Consider the following 21,527-nt stretch of genomic DNA (forward strand, 5'->3'; position numbering starts at 1 on the left):
AGTAGTTCACACGTTCACTACAATGCCATTCGCATCTCTTATATGCACTTCAAGATCTCACTGGAAGGAATCTTTCTGCCTACCGTTTTATAGACACTGTGAAATTGGACATGCTACTCTTTACACATATAATATAGCTGGATCAACAGGCCTGTGGAAAGAGGCAATGAGGACCGTCTGATTCAGTCCTGAAGGAAGCCATTCTGCACATGATTTGCATAATTAGTGTGAACCGCCCCCCTTTTTGAAACGAGGATTTTGTGAATTAATATTATGCTCAAATGATCTACTTCACAGATAAGTAAATAAGCAATCATGGAATAAATGAATCGAGACCATGTGAGACGGCGAGCGATGAGATCTGACAGTTGTACAAATGATAATTAAAAGCCTGACTTAGATGGAGAAGATGGAGAAAGAGACGGGCATCTATATTCTTGGACTTTTACTCATAGTTTCCACGTGACGTCACATGCTCTGTGTTCATCGACTCGTCTGTGCAGTTTGCATCATCAATAAGGTGTTTACTGAATTTGGTCTTTTAATATCACTCTTTTTAATATCACCATCGTCCACAAAAATACCGAGAGGCCCGGCGACTTTTCCAGTCGATCATGACTACTGGATTTGGAATTTTTTTTTTTTTTTTTTTTTTTCACTATTTCTACTCTAATATATTTTTAAGCTTGGCAAAACAAGAATTTGTTTCATATAAAAGTATCTGGCATTTTTTAAATTTGATTAATGTACATGACCTTTCCAGGTCTAGAAATCACACTTTTAAAATGAAGCCACTTCATATATCCAGATTTTCCAAATCCTGGTTCTTCAAAGAAAAACATTTGTTGAGGGGGTGAATTAAAATCTGAAATATCTTGATTTTTAGTAGTGTTAGCTGATTTTAAAGCTTGTTTTGTCTTATTTGAGGTCATCTTGAGGTTGAGAACCACTGTTGTAGACTGATATATCTCGCTGTCATCAGTCTGCAGTGAACACAAGGTTTCTGTTATCCCTCCATCCCTCCATCCCTCCATCTTTCCTCAGTTTAACAGGCACAGACCTGTTATTCTAACTTATCGACTCGCCTGGCCGTATTCTTTCGCAAGCGCCCGTTGTTCTGCGTATTGATTGATCAGCTGTCGGGAATATGGATTTCTGCGGCTCGTGATGTGCCGTATTGATGGATGGAGGTTCTCTCGCGACCCCAGACCTTTCTGTCTCTCTCTATCTTTCTCTCTCACACACACCTTTTGACTTGCCTTCATTCATCAATAGGACGGAGATCAATGTCTGTAGTAATAATGGAAAGACGGAGCGGGAAGAGAGCTGGAGGAAGAGAGTCTCGGGACTGATAGATATATATGATATGATATGATATGATATGATATGATATGATATGATATGATATGATATGATGAGAGGGGTGCATGGATGTGATTTGAAAGAGTTTGGTCAACGTTCTTTTTTTAAATTCATTTCTATTTCACATACATTTTTCATTTCTATCACAAGTTTTATTTTATTATATTTTTTAAAATGTAATTTATTCCTGTGACGTAAAGCTGAATATTCAGCTGAAATTACTCCGGAATCTTTACAGAATCAGAAGTTATGTAAAAGATTTTTGATGAATTTATTGAATAATAAAAGTATTCATTTCTTTTCAAGAAGTTAAAATACTTTTTAAATACAATTTTGATCAAGTAAATGCAGGCTTGGTGAGCAAAATCTTTAAATTAAAAAGCATTAAATATTTGTACAGATCCCAAACTTTTGAACACTAACTTTGTCCAAACAAGGCTGTTATGTGATTTACATTTCTTAATATTTTTTTTATTATATTTCTTTATATTATATCTATATTATTTGTCTTCAAACTGCAGGGACATGCCCAAAAAAAAAGAAAAGATTCTGATATTTTTCCCAGAATATTTTTTAATGCGTTCTATCAGTCCAGATCCAGAAGTGTTAACATGTTTGGTTTCCACTCCAATTTTTCATGAGAAGCAGTTGTAGTGTCTCTGTGTATGTGGGGAAAATCACTAATTTTAGACTTTGAATCAAGCGTGTCAGCTCGATGTCATCTAATTCATCACGAGTTTGAAGACATCAAGCGTTCTGAACATTAGCCCACTGTAAACACCATGGGTGAGAGTGTGTGAATGTGTGTCAGAGAGAGAGGGAGTTCAGTCCACATCCTAACGACGGCTCTGTGATTGGACTCCGTGTGTTATCGAGGAAGTGGAGAAGAAGTGTGTGTGTTTGAGGATGAATGAAAGAGACGGGTGGGAGTGAACGTTCCTCCTCCTGTCAGGGAGCTGATGTGCTAATGTGCCCAAAATCACACACTAATAAGATCTAAACTGGATTCCTAAATTGAGAGAGATGGAAAAAAAGTCTCTCCCTTTCTCTCTCTTCCGCTTACGTAACCGCTCTTCCACTTTTTTGACTCCGTCGCTTATTAACAAGGACAGAGAGAGAGAGAGAGAATCAGGGATGTAAGCTGTTCTCTCACACTGGCCTCCTTTAATAAATTGTTCTAGTAATGCAAGAATATCCTTCTTGTTTAAAGAAGAACCTGAATCAGGACATACTGTATCAAATGCTTTAAATGGCATTTAAAAACTATTCTATTCTATAATTTTTCATTAATATTAATGATATGCATGTTTGTCAGATGTTTATGTAAAGGTTTCTGTTCTTATTTTCAGCATTATAAACTAGTTCTTATGATTTTTAATGTTTGTGAAAGAGTCTCTTCTGCTCACCAAAGCTGCATTTATTTGATCAAAAATACAGTAAAAACAGTGAAATATTATTCCAGTGTAAATCATCTGTTTTCTATGTGAATATATAGTAAAGTGTAATTTATTCCTGTGATCAAAGCTGAATTTTCAGCATCATTACTCCAGTCTTCAGTGTCACATGATCCTTCAGAAATCACTCTAATATGATGATTTGATGATCAAGACACATTTATGATTATGATCAGTGTTGAAAACAGATGTTTTGAACATTGATATTTTAGTGCAACTCTTATTGTTTTATCTTTACCATTACCATCAGATTTGACTTGTTCCCCCATAACCTCGGTTACAGCCGTCTCAGATTCCCAAACGGCACATAAACCGTTCTGATGAAACTCAGACTGAATTAAACCCACTTGACATTTAAAGCGTCCGGTTCTGCGCACAAAGATCAGAATAAAACATTCTTTTGCTCGACTTGGCCAGAGGTAATGGAGGAACCAACAACGATACAGCTTCAATTATTGAAGTGTGTATGAAAGCTCCACTAAAACTGTCCTCTCAGCTCCGGTTTACATGCAGACAATCTGTGACATTTAAAAAAACACAGCAATCAGCATGAAGGTTAAGCGGGACAGCAGGTCGAGAAACAAATGTGTGTGTGTGTGTACCTACTTAACTATATTTTGGGAACAAATTGTACCCAGAAGTGACTAAAACCTGACAAAATTTCCAAAACCTCCTTTAGGAACGTCCTCATTTTTAAATCTGGTATAAAAATAAAGTAATTGGAGTTTTTTTTGAAAATGTAAAAATGCAGAAAGTTGTGTGTGATGGGTAGGTTTAGGGGTCAGGTGTGTGTGTGTGTGTGTGTGTGTTGGGTAGGTTTAGGGGTGTGTGTGTGTGTGTGTGTGTGTGATGGGTAGGTTTAGGGGTAGGGTTAGTGTGTGTGTGTGTGTGTGTTTGTGTGTGTGTGTGTGTGTGATGGGTAGGGTTAGTGTGTGTGTGTGTGTGATGGGTAGGTTTAGGGCTAGGGTTAGTTTGTGTGTGTGTGTTTGTGTGTGATGGGTAGGGTTAGAGCTAGGGTTAGTTTGTGTGTGTGTGTGTGTGTGTGTGTGTTTGTGTGTGATGGGTAGGGTTAGTGTGTGTGTGATGGGTAGATTTAGGGCTAGGGTTAGTTTGTGTGTGTGTGTGTGTGTGTGTGTGTTATCAAACGCCTAACAACCACCCAAAACAGTGCCGCCACCTGTCAAAATTTCATTAGAAGATGTAAAATTGGATTTGTTCAATATCTGAATGTATTTCCCCACAAACTTTTGATGTGTCCTGTAGAACAGTTCTGTCACTCTGAATCCGCATTAATCCGAGCTGTCTGTCGCGTCTTCGATGCCTTCTAATCATGTTGACTCGGCTCGCTCCTCATACGGTGTTATTATGTAAGACAGCTCTCCGGCAGTCACATGACCCTCATATCAGCGACTGCTGTCTTCATTCCTGACGCATGTTTCAAAATGAAGAAGTTTAGACGGTGCTGAGATTTGAAGGAAACTATGGGCTGATTTTGTTTTAATACTCTTTTTTTTTTTCTCTACCCCTCCTCCTACACTTCAGCAAAACTCTTGCATTTACTTGCTTAATTCTGAATCATCATTACAGGACATGAGGAAAAGCAGCTTTAAAGCTGTATATGTCAGTCTTCAGCCATTCCTTCACCGTTTAATGACCCTGAATCTCCTGATAAGCACATTAAGTTATTTCTCTCTTTGCTCTGACAGCTCAGAGGCTCTGGCGGGTGGATCGTGACGTTATGAGCGAGTCGAGCTTCAGCGTTCAGCGAGACTGGAAGCCGTTTCCGATCCGTCAGTCACATCTCCGTCAGCACATCATGACTGAACACACACCGTCACAGCAACACATCATGACTGAACACACACCGTCACAGCAACACATCATGACTGAACACACACCGTCACAGCAACACATCATGACTGAACACACACCGTCACAGCAACACATCATGACTGAACACACACCGTCACAGCAACACATCATGACTGAACACACACCGTCACAGCAACACATCATGACTGAACACACACCGTCACAGCAACACATCATGACTGAACACACACTGTCACAGCAACACAGCAACACATCATGACTGAACACACACTGTCACAGCAACACATCATGACTGAACACACACCGTCACAGCAACACATCATGACTGAACACACACTGTCACAGCAACACAGCAACACATCATGACTGAACACACACCGTCACAGCAACACATCATGACTGAACACACACCGTCACAGCAACACATCATGACTGAACACACACCGTCACAGCAACACATCATGACTGAACACACACCGTCACAGCAACACATCATGACTGAACACACACCGTCACAGCAACACATCATGACTGAACACACACCGTCACAGCAACACATCATGACTGAACACACACCGTCACAGCAACACATCATGACTGAACACACACCTTCACAGCAACACATCATGACTGAACACACACCATCACAGCAACACATCATGACTGAACACACACCGTCACATCAACACAGCAACACATCATGACTGAACACACACCGTCACAGCAACACATCATGACTGAACAAACACCGTCACATCAACACAGCAACACATCATGACTGAACACACACCATCACAGCAACACATCATGACTGAACACACACCGTCACATCAACACAGCAACACATCATGACTGAACACACACCGTCACATCAACACAGCAACACATCATGACTGAACAAACACCGTCACAGCAACACATCATGACTGAACACACACCGTCAGCACATGCACATCATGACTGAACACACACCGTCACAGCAACACATCATGACTGAACACACACCGTCACAGCAACACATCATGACTGAACACACACCGTCACAGCAACACATCATGACTGAACAAACACCGTCAGCACATGCACATCATGACTGAACACACACCGTCACAGCAACACATCATGACTGAACACACACCGTCACAGCAACACATCATGACTGAACACACACCGTCACATCAACACAGCAACACATCATGACTGAACAAACACCGTCACAGCAACACATCATGACTGAACACACACCGTCAGCACATGCACATCATGACTGAACACACACCATCACAGCAACACATCATGACTGAACACACACCGTCACAGCAACACATCATGACTGAACAAACACCGTCAGCACATGCACATCATGACTGAACACACACCGTCACAGCAACACATCATGACTGAACACACACCGTCACAGCAACACATCATGACTGAACACACACCGTCACAGCAACACGACTCAAGCTAACACTGAAAATCTCTTGCACCTCGTCTGGATGGCTGACTGCATGATACTGGATACATTGAGAATTATGATTTGTTTTGATTTGTCACGATTCTTTGACAACTAAACAAAATAAAGTCATTTACTAGAGATTCTGATAAAATGTTAATTGCTGCAGTCTATTTAATAGGGATGCACCAATTTGGCCGATGCCGATAAACGATATATTGGCCGATAAATCTAAATCCAATTTTTTATTTATTTTTAAATTGAGAGTGATTACAAAAACAAGTGTCTCACAATTAAAATCCATGTCCCAGGCACACAATTATAATGATCTTCTCAAGGAAATAATACATTATTTATCGGCTTTAATATGTCGGCCAAAGTTTTTTTTATCGGGCTGATAACATCAAAAATGAACCTATATCGGCCGAGACCGATATGGTGGCTGATATATCCCTACCGATATATCCCGGTGCATCCCTACTATTTAAAATATATATATTTAATTCATTTTAATTGATGATTAATATATATTTTTTTAAATCGGTTGAGTGAATGATTCAATGACTCAAAGGCTTCACTTGTTTTATTACTGGATGAATAAGCGTTTTTAAACAGATCTCTTGAATGAATAGGTGTGTTTGTGAAGCGGCGCTGCTCAGACCGTTCTGTGTGTGACACCAAAGTACAGTGATTTTTTTATGTCATACACGGATCGGTCTGAGTAGCGCCGCTTCACATCGAACACACCTAATGATTCAAAGACTAACACATTTTTCAAGTCACATGTCGCCACCTACTGGTGTAACAATGAAATTGATGCAATTACTTGAAGAGTCAAGTTTCTTTCATAAGGTGATTTACTTTATTTTGATCACTACCCTAAACATCAGTGTTTATACACACACTAAACTTTTATCCCAGTACTTCTGTGATCATTTCAATGATTATAAGACAGAAATAATTATTCTGTGTGTTTGAGTCAAGATCGCAATCTTTTAACGATTAATGGTGCATCTCTAATTTGCACCATGACTCTCTCAATCTCACGGACCAAACCCAGAAAATCTCTTGCATCTGAATGGCAAATCTCATCCGAATGGCTGGCTTGGTTCCTCTCAATCCTCTTTCCCTGAATACAACTTTTCATTTGTGTGTGTCTCTGAGTCTGGCGCTGTCAAGATAATGTAAGAGCCAAGCAATCCGGTTTTGTGAAGGCTGTCGTGTTGCGTCGGCTCGGAGGGGGTCGTGTTTGTAAAAGCGGGCCGTTCGCCACCGTGACCCATTTCCAAACGACGCCAAGCTGATCAGAAAGAAGAGCGAGAATGACTGAGAAGTGCTGGTGAATACGCCTCCCCCTGTGCCGAAACCCAGGCAAACAGCTGTTAGGATTCAGCGGCTGCTGTGTGTGTGTGTGAGCATTTCCATACAAGCCTAGAGAAAAGCAAGCGCTCTTTACACCCCAGTGGCGGAGCTGAAAGTTTAATGAGGTCATAAAGGTCTGTATGGGGCTTCAACTTAATGCGCTTTGCCATTCTGTTGGCTTTAACGCTACGAGCGAGTGCATGCGCGTACCGAGCGTGTGTGTGTGTGTGTGTGTGTGTGTGTGCTTATTAGAGGGATAATGTTTGGCCGATGAGTGTCCCGCAGGTCTCTGGACTCTGATTGGTGCGTTCTGTGCTTTATGTATATATGCAGATAAGCTTCATGGAAGAGAGTTTAACAACATGTGGCTAATCCCCTCTATTGAATTTTATGGTTCTCGTATTATAATTCTTTCAGTGGGATTTACATGTGTGTGTTGGGTTTGACAGGGAGATCAGTGCCCTTCTGACACAAGCACATCCTTCATTCAGTCTTAGATGTCGTCTTTGTTTTTTGAGGGTAAATTGTTTTTTTTTTGCTCCCAGGTTCTGCTAATATCTAGAAGGAAACGTAGTGATTAAAGGAGCTGTATGTAAGAAATGTATTTCAATTCATCATAAAATGGCCCTGATATGTCACTAGACATTAAGAAATCATGTTCATTTCAAATACTTATATCACTGACAACAGTAGTACGGCCAGGATATTGTCATTTAAAAAGTGAAGTTGCAGCCCTCAACTGATGTTGATGTTGTCATGTTGTGTTTTGGCCTGAAGCGCCACCCTCCACCCATCTACCAATTACGAAGTCAGTAGTGTTTCGGCATCCGGGTTGCCAGCTCAGCTCTAGTTACCACAGCTACATAGCAGCCTATGTTCCTGCTGGATCCTGCAGCCTATCTGGCAACCTCGAGTCAGGGGGGAGGGGGAGGGGATACACCACTCTACAGTAATTTGAAAGTGATTGCAGTACCAGTTTTGGCCACAATCTTACATACGGCTCCTTTAATGTAATGAAGGTTATTTGGGGTGAGTACAGTTATTTTTTAAATCAAAGATGCCGGAATGATGTTCTTGCTCATTTTTGCTCGAATTTATAGAATAGTTCACGCATAAATGAAATTATGTCGTTCCAAACCTGTATGATTGTCTTTCATCTGTTGAATATAAAATGAAATGTTTAGCAGAATGTCCCAGCTGCTCTTCTTTAGGTAGTGAGTGTGAATGAGGAGTACGACTGTCGTGAAAGATTCTCCGTCAACAACCGCTTAAAGTCCCCTGTGGTGAAAATCCAGCTTTTAATGTTGTTTATGTGTCTATGTGGTGTTTTTAATACGCTTTAAGACAAACCATGTGTAAATTCATAAGTCGACACCATTGCTGAGTATTTTCTCCTTAAAACTGCAGTGAACCAAAGACAGTCTCAAAAACACGCTTTGAAATCGCTGGTGTTTCTGACGTCACAAACTACCTTGTAACCAATCAGATCAACGTGTGATCGTCAACCAGTGGATCTCTGAGCTGAGGGAGTGAGTGGAGGCGGGGCTCATTTGCATATTCATAGAACCGCGCATACTAAATGAGGCAAGGGTGTCGAGTTACATTCAAGATATCTTAAGGCATTTTTTTTTCCAAGGAAAAAATACTTTAAAATGTCATTTTGATGATTTAAAAGATGAGTTTTAGGGGATAAAATGATTGACTACAGGTGGACTTTATATTACCCAAAGCTATCGTATCGCATGTCTTCAGTTGACTTGGAATTTAGTGCTTGAGTTTTATGACACTTATGCTGCATTTGCATTTTTGAAGGTTAACTGTTACATTCTGTTAATTGAAATTGCATGCAATAGAGTGACTTGTCGTGAGGATATCTTCTTCCGTATCATGACGTACTGTACATCCGAGGGAAACTTGGTTCTATTAATCGGTTGTTGATTGGATAGAGGCTGATCTGAATGCAAGTTTGCAGTCGATTGTAAGAAAAGGATAGTTTTGAGTCAAGTCACCTTTATTTCTATAGTGCTTCATACAGTTCAGATTGTTTCAGTGATAAACAGGAAAAGAATCATATGAATAAGAATTAGATCAATAACGTGCATTTAGAAAATAGACTTTAAAAAGATCACATTCAAGTCAAATGGGTTTGGAACGACGATGGTGAGTAAATGATTTGAAATGTTTTGGGAGAAGGATTCCTTCCACTGCTTGTTTCTGCTGTTTCTCCGTCTCGTTGAATGACCTCACATGTGTCCGTGAGTCCCTGCGAGCGACTGCTCGTTTGACCTCGTCTGTGGCTCTGCCTCGGTTTGTCTCCTCAAGGTCGAGTCAGTAGGGGTCCGTGTCAGCAGAAATCAAATGACATCTTGTCTCCTAAAGGTGGAGAGACCGAGCAACAGCTGTTCTGGAAAAATAAATAAAAAAATCACTCAAACCAACCGAGGTGAAGTCAGAACACTGAAATTTATGTCTTTGTTTACCACAGAAAACCTTGGGAACGTAAAATACTCGACCTCAGTACATTTGACTTGGCAGTAACCGCAAGTCTGCCAGACTAGAGACGCTCTGAGTCACGCTGTATGATACTGTATCTATGATGATAAACGCTGTATGATACTGTATCTATGATACACGCTGTATGATACTGTATCTATGATGATAAACGCTGTATGATACTGTATCTATGATAAACGCTGATACACGCTGTATGATACTGTATCTATGATAAACGCTGATACACGCTGTATGATACTGTATCTGATGATAAACGCTGTATGATACTGTATCTGATGATAAACGCTGTATGATACTGTATCTGATGATAAACGCTGTATGATACTGTATCTATGATGATAAACGCTGTATGATACTGTATCTGATGATAAACGCTGTATGATACTGTATCTATGATAAACGCTGATACACGCTGTATGATACTGTATCTATGATGATAAACGCTGTATGATAAACGCTGTATGATACTGTATCTATGATGATAAACGCTGTATGATACTGTATCTATGATACACGCTGTATGATACTGTATCTGATACACGCTATATGATACTGTATCTATGATGATAAATGCTGTATGATACTGTATCTATGATGATAAATGCTGTATGATAAACGATGTATGATACTGTATCTATGATGATAAACGCTGTATGATAAACGCTGTATGATACTGTATCTATGATGATAAACGCTGTATGATACTGTATCTATGATACACGCTGTATGATACTGTATCTATGATGATAAACGCTGTATGATACTGTATCTGATGATAAACGCTGTATGATACTGTATCTATGATAAATGCTGATACACGCTGTATGATACTGTATCTATGATGATAAACGCTGTATGATAAACGCTGTATGATACTGTATCTATGATGATAAATGCTGTATGATAAACGATGTATGATACTGTATCTATGATGATAAACGCTGTATGATACTGTATCTATGATACACGCTGTATGATACTGTATCTGATACACGCTGTATGATACTGTATGATACACGCTGTATGATACTGTATCTATGATGTTAAACGCTGTATGATACTGTATCTATGATGTTAAACGCTGTATGATAGAAGTGCTCATCCGGCTTGTAATGAAGAGGCGTTCAGTCGAGTGTTGTGATGTCAGAGCGTGTGATTGTGTGAGGACTGACGCTGTCAATGCATGAGCCAAGCAAAGAGAATCAAGCGTTTGTGACAGCAATTAATTATGAATAATTCAGCTTCTGATACACAACCATGTTTGGTGAAATGATGGGAGAAATGTGGCATAGTCTAATACACTAATTAGGCAAACATGGTGTCATTCAAAAGTTGTTTTTTTGCTAGAAATTCATCATTTTACTATAGGCAGGGACGCATTAAATTCATCAAAAGAGTAAAGACATTTATAATGTTACAAAAGAGTTCTATTTAAAATAAATGCTGTTCTTTTGAACTTTTTATTAATCAAAGAAAAATAAACTGCATCACGGTTTCCACAAAATTATGAAGCAGCACAACTGTTTTCAATATTGATAATAATCATAAATGTTTCTTGATCATCAAATCATCATATTAGAGTGATTTCTGAAGGATCATGTGACACTGAAGACTGGAGTAATGATGCTGAAAATTCAGCTTTGATCACAGGAATAAATTACACTTTACTGTATATTCACATAGAAAAGTTACTTTAAACTGTAATAATATTTCACAGTTTTTACTGTATTTTTATCAAATAAATTCAGCAGAAGTTTTGTAAACTCTCCTGCAGCTCCTTCTTTCATCCCCATCTAGCATTTTATCGGACAAAAAAAATTGGTTTCAGCTTAAACAGACATTAACAAACAGACCTAATAACAACCAAAAGTGTTTAAACTCAGTGCAGATGTAGTTGTCTCTGCATATTATGCTGGGAAAAGTGAGGATATTTTAGCATCAGAAATATATTTATATATACTGTATCTTGTTGTTTTGTGCAGATTTAGACAGTGTTTTAGGAGTATTAAAAGCAGGATTTGCGCTGTCCGTGGTGCTGAAACACACATATGTTCATCCGTGCCGCTGGCCAAGGTGCTGAAACTGTGTTTCTCGGTGTAAACGCTGTCTTTGGTGCTGAATTATAGGCCTTGTCCAAGTGCTGATTCAGAGCTCAAGCTCTATTTGTGTCAAGGGCATCTTTTTAAAAATGTTGCCCGAGTTTGTTTACACAGTCCTGTACTTGTTCAAAGCGCTGAATAACAACATTCACTGGTGCACTGCTCATTTTAATTTAGTTTGTAAGCGGAGGTTCATATTAAGGCTTTGTAATTGTAAAAATGCAGCAGAAATGACAAATGCCAGCTTGAATTTGCTTCACAGGCCTCTTGGGCTCTATTGCATTGTGGTGGTGGTGTGAAACATTTCTTTTCCCTTTGATAATTATTGTTTAAATGTTGAACCAGCACATTGTGCCGCAGACCAGTTGAAATGGGTCAATATTCCTGCGCTTTGCAAAGCTGTCCGCGGTTATCATCTGATGACCGGTGCAGTTCGTCCACTAAGTGCAGCACTGCAGGTCTGTCGGTCCTCGTTTGAGCTGAATGTGTGCTCGTTCTTATTAAACACCATCAGCTGTGTGTGTTCTGACAGTGAGAAAGAAATTGCACAACATATAATTGCAATTTAATGAGTCCTCCTTATTTCTCTCTTGTTTTGTGTTTTTCTCCTCCAGTTGTGTTGCTGAATTCTAAGGAGTCCCAGGCAGAGCTGGGTTGGACCTCGTATCCTTCTAATGGGGTAAGACTTTCATGTCTATTATTTATTAGATTATTGTAGACTTTGAAGAAACTATAATAGTTCATTGCTGCAGCAACAAATGATAAAATCACGTCTGCGCACTTACTAAACGTAAGGTTTAACGTAATTTTACAATAGTGAATTATGCATTTCTATGAACAAAAACATCTGCAATTAGCAGAAATATAGTGCATGAAACAAGCTGCTCAAAACATGAGTTCTTTATATGAAGCACTTCAAAGCGTAATGTTTAACGCAAATGACGGACTTGTGTAGTTACTGATCGATAGGCTTTTTCTCTTTCTTTCTCCTTATCTTTCATCCACTCTTTTTTCCATCTTTACAAGTATTTCTAGTTTCTTTCCGTGTCTCCATTCCCCAACTGAATAACTTGCTCATGTCTGCTGTATTCCCAGTATGGACTGCTTTGCTCTCGCCAGATAAACCCATTTGTCATTTCTGTGTCCTGGTTCCCATCTTGCATCCGCTTCTCTCTGTCTCAATGCTAAAGCACGTGCTGAAGATTACATGCATAGTTTGATTCATCGCTGAGATGAGCAGTAAGCCTGACAGAGGACGTTTTAGCTCAGGACGACACGTTTTGTCATTCGTAACGTTATCTGTGAGGAGAAATGCTGCATGCTGGGGACTCGGTGCAAGCTGTTATTTGTTTAGCTTGTTAATTCTGGACCTGACAGCGATTAAATCCTCTGTCTCCTGCTCCCACCACAGCTGTGTGGTCACACACACACACGCACACACACATCTCTGTGGTTTTCAACAGGGTGTGCTGAAATTCTCTGCCACTCATTCTCGTATCAGTGGAGAGTCTCAGCCAAACTGCTCAATTCCCTCAGAAACGAAGGATCTTCATTACACTGCAATTAATTGTGAAAACACTGAGAGTGTTCGTCTTCAGAGGCTCATTAGAATCTCTCTACCAGACAATGAGCTTGTTTGTGGTGCTGATTGAAGATGCTTTAGTCTTCATATATTGTGTGTTTGATATACTTGCCGCTAATCTTTATACAGTTTGATTGAACTGCACGCCTTATAAATATCAATACCAACATGTGATGCTTATTGACATGGACAGTGTTGGACACATGTTGTAAGATTTGGTAATGTACATAGATGCATATCTACTCAAATATGCCACCCTTTTAGGGATTTGATCCAACAAAGGAAACATTTGAAAATGAATTACTATTGGATTTGATCTGTTTATATAAGTATTACACTTCAGCCTGTTAATACTGTTGGGATGCTCAGTGAAAATGTGGGAAAACCCAATGAAAATGTAATTTATTTTTTGCAGTGAATATTTTTATCATAGAGACCTTGATTCTTAAAGCACAGTGAAAAAGTTTGTTGAACCCATGAAAAGTGTAGTTATTTTGTAACTTTGTTTCATTTTAATCCATTGGCATTTAACCAACGCTAATGGACAAATTGCAAACAAAAGAAAGATTTTCAATGAATATCCCCTTGGTTTTTAACCAGATCTTTTCTCTCTCTCTCGCTCTTCTCATTCCAGTGGGAGGAAATCAGCGGCGTGGATGAGAAATACAAGCCGATCCGCACATATCAGGTGTGTAACGTGATGGAGCCGAGTCAGAACAACTGGCTCCAGACGGGCTGGATCTGGCGTCAGGGCGGCCAGCGAATCTTCATCGAGCTTCAGTTCACGCTTCGAGACTGCAACAGCATCCCGGGGGTTTCCGGAAGCTGCAAGGAGACCTTTAACCTCCTGTACGCCGAGTCCGACTGGGACCTGGGCCGCGTGACCCGAGAGGACCGGTACAGCAAGATCGACACCATCGCTGCGGACGAGAGCTTCACGCAGGGAGATCTGGGAGAGCGCAAGATGAAACTGAACACTGAGGTCCGTGAGATCGGGCATCTGAACCGGAAAGGGTTTCATCTGGCGTTCCAGGACGTCGGCGCGTGCGTCGCACTGGTTTCCGTGAGAGTGTATTATAAACGATGCTTGTCGACCGTGCAGAATTTAGCCGTGTTTCCGGATACGGTGGCCGAAGCTGCGTTCGCGACTCTAGTGGAGGTCAGAGGCTCGTGTGTGAACAACTCTGAGGTGGACACCGACAGTCCTCCCAGAATGCATTGCAGTGCTGAAGGGGAATGGCTGGTGCCGATCGGGAAATGCAGTTGCAGCGCGGGATATGAGGAGGGACACAGCAGCTGTGAGGGTAAGACATGTTGATCTTGTTTTCAGACTCCACTAGAACAGGTTTTCCTGCTTGAATGTTGATTATTTTCCTCATATTCTCCATTGTTGCAGCTCCTCTCTTCCCAGTCTGTCAGTAACGCTCTGTTTACTTCCTGTCTCTATGAAGCCCCTCCTTCTGAAAAGCACACTGTGCTCTGATTGGTCGGCTGGAGCAGTGTGTTGTGATTGGTCGAGCGCTTCGAGTGTGTTTGGGAAATGTCCCGCCCCTTACCATAACCGCCAGTTTAACACACTACTAACTAACTCAACCAGGCCCCGCCCCTTTATTCTGCGCATTAATTATTATAATGAGGAATATTGTGACGTGTTCGTCCCCGGAAGAAACTAAAGACTGTGAAGTAACAAAGGTCAAATCAAAGCAGTGATTTATGCAGGTTATCAGTGTTTTATTTTTTGTGCCAGATAATGAACGGTTTGGTCTGTTCATTAAAGTAATAGTTCATCGGTAACACTTTACAGTAAGGTTCCTTTATTAAACATTAGTAAATGTATTAACTAACATGAACTAACAATGAGCAATACATTTACTACTGTTTTTGTTAATCTTTGTTAATGTTAGTTAATGAAAATAAAGCTGTTCATTGTTTGTTCATGTTAGTTCACAGTGCATTAACTGTTAACAAGATTTTAATAAAGTATTAGTAAATGTTGATATTAACATTAACAAAGATGAACAAATGCTGTATAAGTGCAGTTCATTATTAGTTAATGTTAACTAATGTAGTTAACTAATGAACCTTATTGTAAAGTGTTACCAGTTCATCCAAAAATGCAAATTGTCATCAGTTATTCATCATTAATTTTAAATCTGTTTTATTCAGTGGAACACTAAATTCGAACAATCAATAGAGACTGTACACTAAAAAATATCATAAAAGTGATCCTTATGAATCTTGCACAATATTCTGAGTCTTTTTCTGTGATGATAGCTTTGTTTAATAAACAAAGAATACATTTATAATAATAATAAACTATTTTATATAGTGTCTTCTCAAGGCGCTTTATGCAAAAACAAGCAATATAAGAATAAAAAAAACAATAGAACAAAAATAAATAAATGAATCAACATGCAAATATTCATATATTCTGTAAACAAAACTAAGATAATCATGCAAAAGCTACGCTAAAGATTAGATTTATAAATCTGTTAATTATAGAAATGAATAATTGAACCAGATCAGTCTTGTTTGTGAATGAATCATTCTCACCAGGACTCATTTAAACACGTGCACAAATCTATCAAAAACTTATATATGAGCCTTTTTTAATGTCCTTTTTGAGTTTTTCTTTTTCTTTTTAGTAGCTTGACAGTCCCATTCATTTTCTTTATATATTTGAAAGAAGTTGCCAGAATATTCTTTGAAATTCTTTTGCTTTTCCTGTAATGAAGTGGTACGGGTGTAGACCGAAGTGAGGGTGAGTAAGTTATGGGATGATTTCGTGAGATTGCGTGTCGAGACGTCACATGATGTTCGAGAAGCTCACGGCTGTTAGTGTGACGCGCGTCGAGACTCGTTCAGTTTCAGTCAGGAGGTCAGAGGAACGTCACGCTCTCGAAACTTCTGTCTGTCACTGATCTCTCCTCCCACTACAGCTGTGTGTGTGTGTCAGTGTGATATTTCACAGGACATCTTGAAGGAGTGTGTGAGTGGCAGTCGGTTCACACGTACAGCGACAGGCTGTTACAACAGACCCGGCATTGTGTCTTTATTTTGTTATTAGTTGAATCACTGAGAGTCATGTGATGCGAGAAGAATTACTTGGCCAAATTTAAGGAATTGCTGTAGTTTGTAAACTTGAAGCTCTGGAATGATGATGCTCTTTTTTTGAAAGATGCCACACATAAACTTATGAAACCATCTTTTTTTGGATTGGCTCCATATTTTGGTACCATTTTAAATACTTATTGGTACATTCATTTCCGTACCATGATATATATTTAATTACCATGATTTTCTCATGATTTTACCCAAACATAGTCTGTTCCTGACTTCCTGTTTCACCGTGTGTGTGTGTGTGTGTGTGTGTGCGTGTGTGTGTGAGACACACCACCTCAATCACCGGTTATTGATCATCACTCACAGAAATCTGCAGGCGGGGTCAAGGCAAGGGTTCACGTCATTCACTCCAATGCTTACTATAATACACACCTCAGCTCTGAGTAATTCAGCTCAACCATTTAATACACAGAGGAGTGAGTGAGTGACTGTGTGAGTGAGTGAGTGAGTGAGTGTGAGTGAGTGAGTGAGTGAGTGAGTGAGTGAGTGAGTGAGTGTGAGTGAGTGACTGTGTGAGTGAGTGAGTGAGTGAGTGTGAGTGAGTGAGTGAGTGAGTGAGTGTGAGTGAGTGAGTGAGTGAGTTAGTGAGTGAGTGAGTGAGTTAGTGAGTGAGTGAGTGAGTGAGTGAGTGAGTGTGAGTGAGTGACTGTGTGAGTGAGTGAGTGAGTGAGTGTGAGTGAGTGAGTGAGTGAGTGAGTGAGTGTGAGTGAGTGAGTGAGTGAGTTAGTGAGTGAGTGAGTGAGTGAGTGAGTGAGTGTGAGTGAGTGAGTGAGTGAGTGAGTGAGTTAGTGTGTGAGTGAGTGAGTGAGTGAGTGAGTGTGAGTGAGTTAGTGTGTGAGTGAGTGAGTGAGTGAGTGAGTGTGTCAGTGAGTGAGTGAGTGAGTGAGTGTGTGAGTGAGTGAGTGAGTGAGTGAGTGAGTGTGTGAGTGAGTGTGTGTGTGAGTGAGTGTGTGTGTGAGTGAGTGAGTGAGTGAGTGAGTGAGTGAGTGAGTGAGTGAGTGAGTGAGTGTGAGTGAGTTAGATAGTGAGTGAGTGAGTGAGTGTGTCAGTGAGTGAGTGAGTGAGTGAGTGAATGTGTGAGTGTGTGAGTGTGTGTGTGAGTGAGTGAGTGAGTGAGTGTGAGTGAGTTAGTTAGTGTGTGTGTGAGTGAGTGAGTGAGTGAGTGAGTGAGTGAGTGTGTCAGTGAGTGAGTGTGTGAGTGTGTGAGTGAGTGTGAGTGAGTGAGTGAGTGAGTGAGTGAGTGTGTGTGAGTGTGTGTGAGTGTGTGTGAGTGAGTGAGTTAGTTAGTGTGTGAGTGAGTGAGTGAGTGAGTGAGTGAGTGTGAGTGAGTTAGTTAGTGTGTGAGTGAGTGAGTGAGTGAGTGAGTGACTGTGTGAGTGAGTGAGTGAGTGACTGTGTGAGTGAGTGAGTGAGTGAGTGAGTGAGTGACTGTGTGAGTGAGTGAGTGAGTGACTGTGTGAGTGAGTGAGTGAGTGAGTGAGTGAGTGAGTGTGAGTGAGTGAGTGTGAGTGAGTGAGTGAGTGAGTTAGTTAGTGTGTGAGTGAGTGAGTGAGTGAGTGACTGTGTGAGTGAGTGAGTGAGTGACTGTGTGAGTGAGTGAGTGAGTGAGTGAGTGTGAGTGAGTGTGAGTGAGTGAGTGAGTGAGTGTGAGTGAGTGAGTGTGAGTGAGTGAGTGAGTGAGTTAGTTAGTGTGTGAGTGAGTGAGTGAGTGAGTGAGTGAGTGAGTGAGTGAGTGAGTGTGTGTGTGTGAGTGTGTGAGTGTGTGTGTGTGAGTGTGTGTGAGTGTGTGTGAGTGAGTGTGAGTGTGTGAGTGTGTGAGTGTGTGAGTGAGTGAGTGTGTGAGTGAGTGAGTGTGTGTGAGTGAGTGTGTGTGTGAGTGAGTGAGTGAGTGAGTGAGTGAGTGAGTGAGTGAGTGAGTGAGTGTGTGAGTGAGTGAGTGTGTGAGTGAGTGAGTGTGTGAGTGAGTGAGTGAGTCTGAGAATAGAGGATTGAAAGGCCAAAGATAAACAGGATTTCACACATCTAATGACAGAGGAAGACAAACACAGACAGCAGATCAGAGAGCAGAGTGTGTGTGTGAAGGACAGATTGGATGAGTCGAGAGAGAGAGAGAGAGAGAGAGAGAGAGAGACGGGGGAAGATGATAAACACAGAATGCAGTGATTATTGCATGTTCTCTGACTAGTATTGTGGTGAAACACACATTTCAGTATTTGATACCGAAACCAGTTCATTTGCTCAGTGAAAGCCTGATGCCAGTCTTGGTTCTATGGGAAAAACAAACATGTATTGAACATACTCCTTTATTTTTTATATTTTTTTTATATTAACAGATTAAATGAGACAGTAGAGAATGTTGCTTTCAAGAAATTCTCAATTAAGTAAAATTTAACTCTCGAGTGCCTTGCCTTGATACGTTTTTATTAATTAAATATTTCTTCAGGTTATTCCAAATAATTAGTTATTATATTATATTATATTATATTATATTATATTATATTATATTATATTATATTATATTATATTATATTATATTATATTTATTATATACAAAATGAGATTGCAGCGTCACTCGTCTCTCAGCTGAATGATAATGAGACTCAGAGTTATTGATCAGCTTTAATGCTTCACTAAACTCTTCAAGCTCACTGTGTGCTGTGGGTCGACACTTCTCAACGTGTGTGTGTGTGTGAGAAAGTGATGTTAATGAGTGAAGAATGAACGGTGATCCTGAAGAGTGTGAGCGTGATTTATGTGTTTGCGACAGTGTGTGTGTGTGTGTGCAGGAGCGAGTGTGTTTTAACTAAATGGCTCAATAGTATTGACTCAGGCCATGAGTAGATGTTGATTGTGTCTGGAGAGGTTGCACTTGACGTGTGTGTGTGTGTGTGTGTGTGAGGCAATGAAACATCACATTTAATTATTTTCTGGCCGCTGTGTGCCGTGTTCTGTCTGAGAATGCAGGAAAGGTTTTCGGGGTCACTGGAGCGGTATTTCTGATTTATGTCCAGTCAGTGATAAATGCAAATTGTGATAAACTGCATGAAGTCTAATCATTACAGTTTAACACGGACCAGGAGATTTGTGGACATTTTCCCGGTTTTGTCCATCAGTTTGTCCGTCATCCGACGCTTTGATGGTTTCAAGTCAACATGAAAACAAAATTCACTCTGTTTACTTTCTAAATAATTCTAATTAATCTACAATTCAGTTGCATTTTTTTATTATTATTTTAAATTTCTTAAAATATTTTTTTACATTTTGTTAAAATATTTTTAATTAATAATAATTTTTTATATTTCTTTTTTTTATATTTATTTCTCTTTTTTTAACCTTTAAAATGTTTATTTTATTTTATTCAATTTTAATTGTTAAATTTCATTTTTTATTTTTATTTTAGCAAACTCAGTTTCAGTGGGACACTGTTTTGGTATGTAATGCTAACTTTTATCATAATTAATTTTGGATAAAATCAAGTCTGGTCCTTTTATTCTCATTTAATAATCCTGTGTTCAGGGATGTTCACACTGAGGACAATAACTATAACTATATCTATAAAGTTTTACTGTCCGTTCTGTCCTCTGCACAGCTATAACAATAATGGCAGAGGAATGTTGTCTGAATGACTTCCAGAAGATTTTCAGCTGATTACTGATTAAAAAGCTTGAGCATTTAAAGTTGCAGATGACAAAACTGCATTGTGTGCTTATTCCACACCAACACTTTGTTATATTGTTATAGTTGTCGTTCTTGGTGTGAACTACATGGGCTTTGTCTGGAATGTCACGTTTTGTAAGGAAAATGGGTTGTGAATGCAGTTTCATGTTTTACTTAAAACAGAAGCCGTGAAGAAAGGTTTGTGTTAAAGCCGTATGATGGTCTGAGATCAGTGTTTCAGAGCGAACACAAAGCTTTCAGTGAAACGAATCAAACGAGAAGAGCTTGTCTTTCTTCATCTGTCTCTCACGGACTGTGTGAGTGGAAGCTTAATTTGAGAACAAAGTGGTGAAATGCTGAAGACGTGTGTGTGTGTGTGTGTCAGAGAGCAGGTGACCTGATGTAATGTGATGTACCAGCAAGTTTAGCTCCACAGAGACCATGTTACTTTAACACACCCATTGTGTGTTTTCATTTTAAAGTTCAAGTTTATGTGAATGCATCACTTTTCCATCCAGCCCATTCATAAGTCTGAAATCTGAGAGCATGTTATGCCTTTTTACACAGACTTGATGTAGTTTTCAGGCTCCACTAGAACAGGTTTTCCTGCTTGAATGTTGATTATTCTCCTCATATTCTCCATTGTTGCAGCTCCTCTCTTCCCAGTCTGTCAGTAACGCTCTGTTTACTTCCTGTCTCTATGAAGCCCCTCCTTCTGAAAAGCACACTGTGCTCTGATTGGTCGGCTGGAGCAGTGTGTTGTGATTGGTCGAGCGCTTCGAGTGTGTTTGGGAAATGTCCCGCCCCTTACCATAACCGCCAGTTTAACACACTACTAACTCACTCAACCAGACCCCACCCCTTTATTCTGCGTATTAATTATTATAATGAGGAATATTGTGACGTGTTCGTTCCCGGAAGAAACTCAAGACTACAATGGAGGCGTTTCAGGAGTTCAGAAACACTGACACTGATATAGAGAAGAACTAGAGATTATTCATCCTCAAACAGGAACATTACACACTAAAGATGAAGATGGGGAAGAAACATCATCGGTCCTCTTCAAGTCAGTTGGTTGGCTAATC

General features: G+C 39.9%; 1 protein-coding gene across 1 annotated transcript in view; it reads left to right on the forward strand.

Annotated features, from left to right (window-relative positions):
• epha10 (EPH receptor A10) overlaps positions 1–21,527 on the forward strand; it is a 135,634-nt gene that overhangs the window by 16,391 nt on the left and 97,716 nt on the right. The window contains exons 2-3 of the mRNA XM_084130342.1: positions 12,695–12,759; positions 14,297–14,966. Coding sequence (XP_083986468.1) covers positions 12,695–12,759; positions 14,297–14,966 — 735 coding nt within the window. The remainder of the gene's footprint in view (positions 1–12,694; positions 12,760–14,296; positions 14,967–21,527) is intronic.

Source organism: Abramis brama (genome assembly GCF_963993115.1).
Source record: "Abramis brama genome assembly, chromosome: 12".
NCBI lineage: Eukaryota > Metazoa > Chordata > Actinopteri > Cypriniformes > Leuciscidae > Abramis > Abramis brama.